The sequence below is a fragment of the Myotis brandtii genome, unplaced genomic scaffold (assembly GCF_000412655.1).
Source record: "Myotis brandtii unplaced genomic scaffold, ASM41265v1 scaffold187, whole genome shotgun sequence".
Lineage (NCBI taxonomy): Eukaryota > Metazoa > Chordata > Mammalia > Chiroptera > Vespertilionidae > Myotis > Myotis brandtii.
This window is the reverse complement of record NW_005356944.1, coordinates 885872-888381: the sequence shown is the minus strand read 5'-3', so window position 1 is coordinate 888381 and position 2510 is coordinate 885872. Positions and strand designations below refer to the sequence as shown.

Genomic DNA, 2510 nt, shown 5'->3' with positions numbered 1-2510 from the left:
CCCCCCCCTCCCCAGCTCACATTTCTCTCTTTCGGCCTCTAGAAGCTGCTCTGGCTGCTCTATGACCTGGGACATCTGGAAAGGTCAGTAGGGGGAAGTGGCCAGGCTGGGCCTTCGGGGCCAGGTGGCGAGGTGGAGCCTGGACTCATGAACTTTTCCCAGGTACCCCATGGCGCTGGGGAACCTGGCAGATCTGGAGGAGCTGGAGCCCACCCCTGGCCGGCCAGACCCACTCACCCTTTACCACAAGGTGGGGATATCTCGGGAGGGTACAGAAGGGAGACCCAATAGTGGCTGGGGTTCCCTTCTACCTGGGAATTGGGAGGAGGCACATGAGAGAAGAACTTGGTGTGTATTGGGCGTTACCACCCGTTTTGTATTTACCATGTACATATCCAGTGCTGTCTGCCTCATTGTCCCTCCTGGAGTGTAACAGATGTCAAATGTGGGAGCATTGAGGAGGGGGTGTTAACTTGGTGGGAGTGGAGGTAGAAGGGACATTGGGCTGGGCTTGGAAGGCTTTGGTGTTTGTGTAGGAGTGTGTGGGAAAGCCTGGGAAAGGGAATGCCCTGAGCTTGGAGGATGGACCCCTCCCCTTCCCTAGGCTTTGTTCTGCATTCTGGCCCAGGCCTCACCAAGCAGCCTTGCAGACATGGGAGGAGCCAATGGTAGAGTGGATGGCAGGGGGTAGAGGTGGAACTGGAGATGGGACTCTGGGCTCTTGGCTATTTCGCATTCTGGGTGTGATCTGATGGGACATTCCTGCCAAACGGTACAGCTGGGGGTTGCCTCCCTGAGGGCCCTCTGCTCTATCCCTAGGGCATTGCCTCAGCCAAGACTTACTACCGGGATGAGCACATCTACCCCTACATGTACCTGGCTGGCTACCACTGTCGCAACCGCAATGTTCGTGAAGCCCTGCAGGCCTGGGCCGACACGGCCACTGTCATCCAGGAGTGAGGATCCTTCACCCCCGACCTGTCCCACTAGGGCCTTAGTCCATCCTTTCTTCCTCTTTCGCCCAATTTCCACTCATCCTTATCCAGGAGTGAGGCCTGGGTCCCAAGCCCCCTCCCTTCCTCTAGTCTGGGCAGCCAAGGCTACCATCACCCAGGAGGTGGGGATCCCTAATGAGAGCCCCACGCCTTTCCCTCCCTCCCCTCTCCTCCTAATTGCCAGCCACCATCATCCAGCAGTAAACCCTGCACCCCCTGCCCATGCCCCCCTCCTCACTCTGGCTCTGGGCTGATACAGACACCGTGATTTCGGAGTGAGGGCCCCAACCACTCACCCAGTCCCTAGATGATCAAAGGAAAAGAAGGGCTCCATTCATCCCCCCCCCCCCCCCCCCCCCCCAACCACTCACCCAGTCCCTAGATGATCAAAGGAAAAGAAGCCTGGGCTCCATTCCCCCCCCCCACCCCATCCCCCGGCCCCGGGGTTCCCAGCATGGTCGAAGCCCCACGGTGCCCTCCTGCTCCCACAGCTACAACTACTGCCGGGAAGACGAGGAAATCTACAAGGAGTTCTTTGAAGTAGCCAATGATGTCATCCCCAACCTGCTGAAGGAGGCAGCTAGCCTGCTGGAGGCTGGCGAGGAGCGGCCGGGGGAGCAGACCCAGGTGAAGGGCTCCCCCTGTGCCCACCTTCCCACCTGGTCAGGGCTCCGAGTCACAGGACATGGGACTGCTGCCCACGGCGGGGGCTGAGTGAGGAAGGTGGCCCAGCACACAGAGCAGCCAGGGTTTGAGGGAGCTGAGGGTATCTTGGGGGTTTCTACCCCATTCCTTCAGGTAAATGGGGTGAAGCCCATCTCTTTCATGCCAAGACTTCGTATTCAGTTGAGGGGGGTGGGATGGAGGTAAGGGGCGGTTCCCTCTTTTCTCTGAGTCCTGGCTGAGAACTGGTTCTATAACAGGAAGGCGGCTCTGAGAATTCTCCCCCGATGCTCACCTCTTAGGGAGCCAGGCCTCTGCTTAGATGAGCGGCTTGGCCGAGCCTCTGATACAGGGTGTAAGGGGTTCTCAAATGTGCCTGCTTTCCCTCTTGCCCAGGGCACCCAGAGCCAGGGCTCTGCCCTCCAGGACCCAGAGTGCTTTGCCCATCTGCTCCGGTTCTACGATGGCATCTGCAAATGGGAAGAAGGCAGCCCCACGCCCGTGCTGCACGTGGGCTGGGCCACCTTCCTTGTGCAGTCCCTGGGGCGTTTCGAAGGACAGGTGAGGGCAGCTGTGCAGGGGTCTGAGGAGGACGGGTGGTGACCGCAGCTGCAGAGGAGCCAGAGCCTGGGCGGCCCTGAAGGGGATCTGCTCATCCTCTGGGTGCATGCGACAGGCCTCAACCTGCTGGCCGAGGCTGGGTCCTGGGGATCCAGCCACTGGGTTGCAACCTTGCCCTCAGCTCGCTCTCCCTACCCGGCCCAGGTGCGGCAGAAGGTGCGGATAGTGAGCCGGGAGTCAGAGGCCGCCGAGGCCGAGGAGCCCTGGGGCGAGGAAGCCCGGGAAGGCTGG

The 2510-nt window shown here is 60.4% G+C and overlaps 1 protein-coding gene across 1 annotated transcript in view; it reads left to right on the top strand.

Annotated features, from left to right (window-relative positions):
- The window catches only part of MEN1 (multiple endocrine neoplasia I), a 7716-nt gene that overhangs the window by 3922 nt on the left and 1284 nt on the right, over window positions 1–2510 (top strand). The window contains exons 6-11 of the mRNA XM_014538205.1: window positions 43–83; window positions 163–250; window positions 820–956; window positions 1487–1622; window positions 2055–2219; window positions 2424–2505. Of these exons, the coding sequence (XP_014393691.1) occupies window positions 43–83; window positions 163–250; window positions 820–956; window positions 1487–1622; window positions 2055–2219; window positions 2424–2505 (649 nt within the window). The remainder of the gene's footprint in view (window positions 1–42; window positions 84–162; window positions 251–819; window positions 957–1486; window positions 1623–2054; window positions 2220–2423; window positions 2506–2510) is intronic.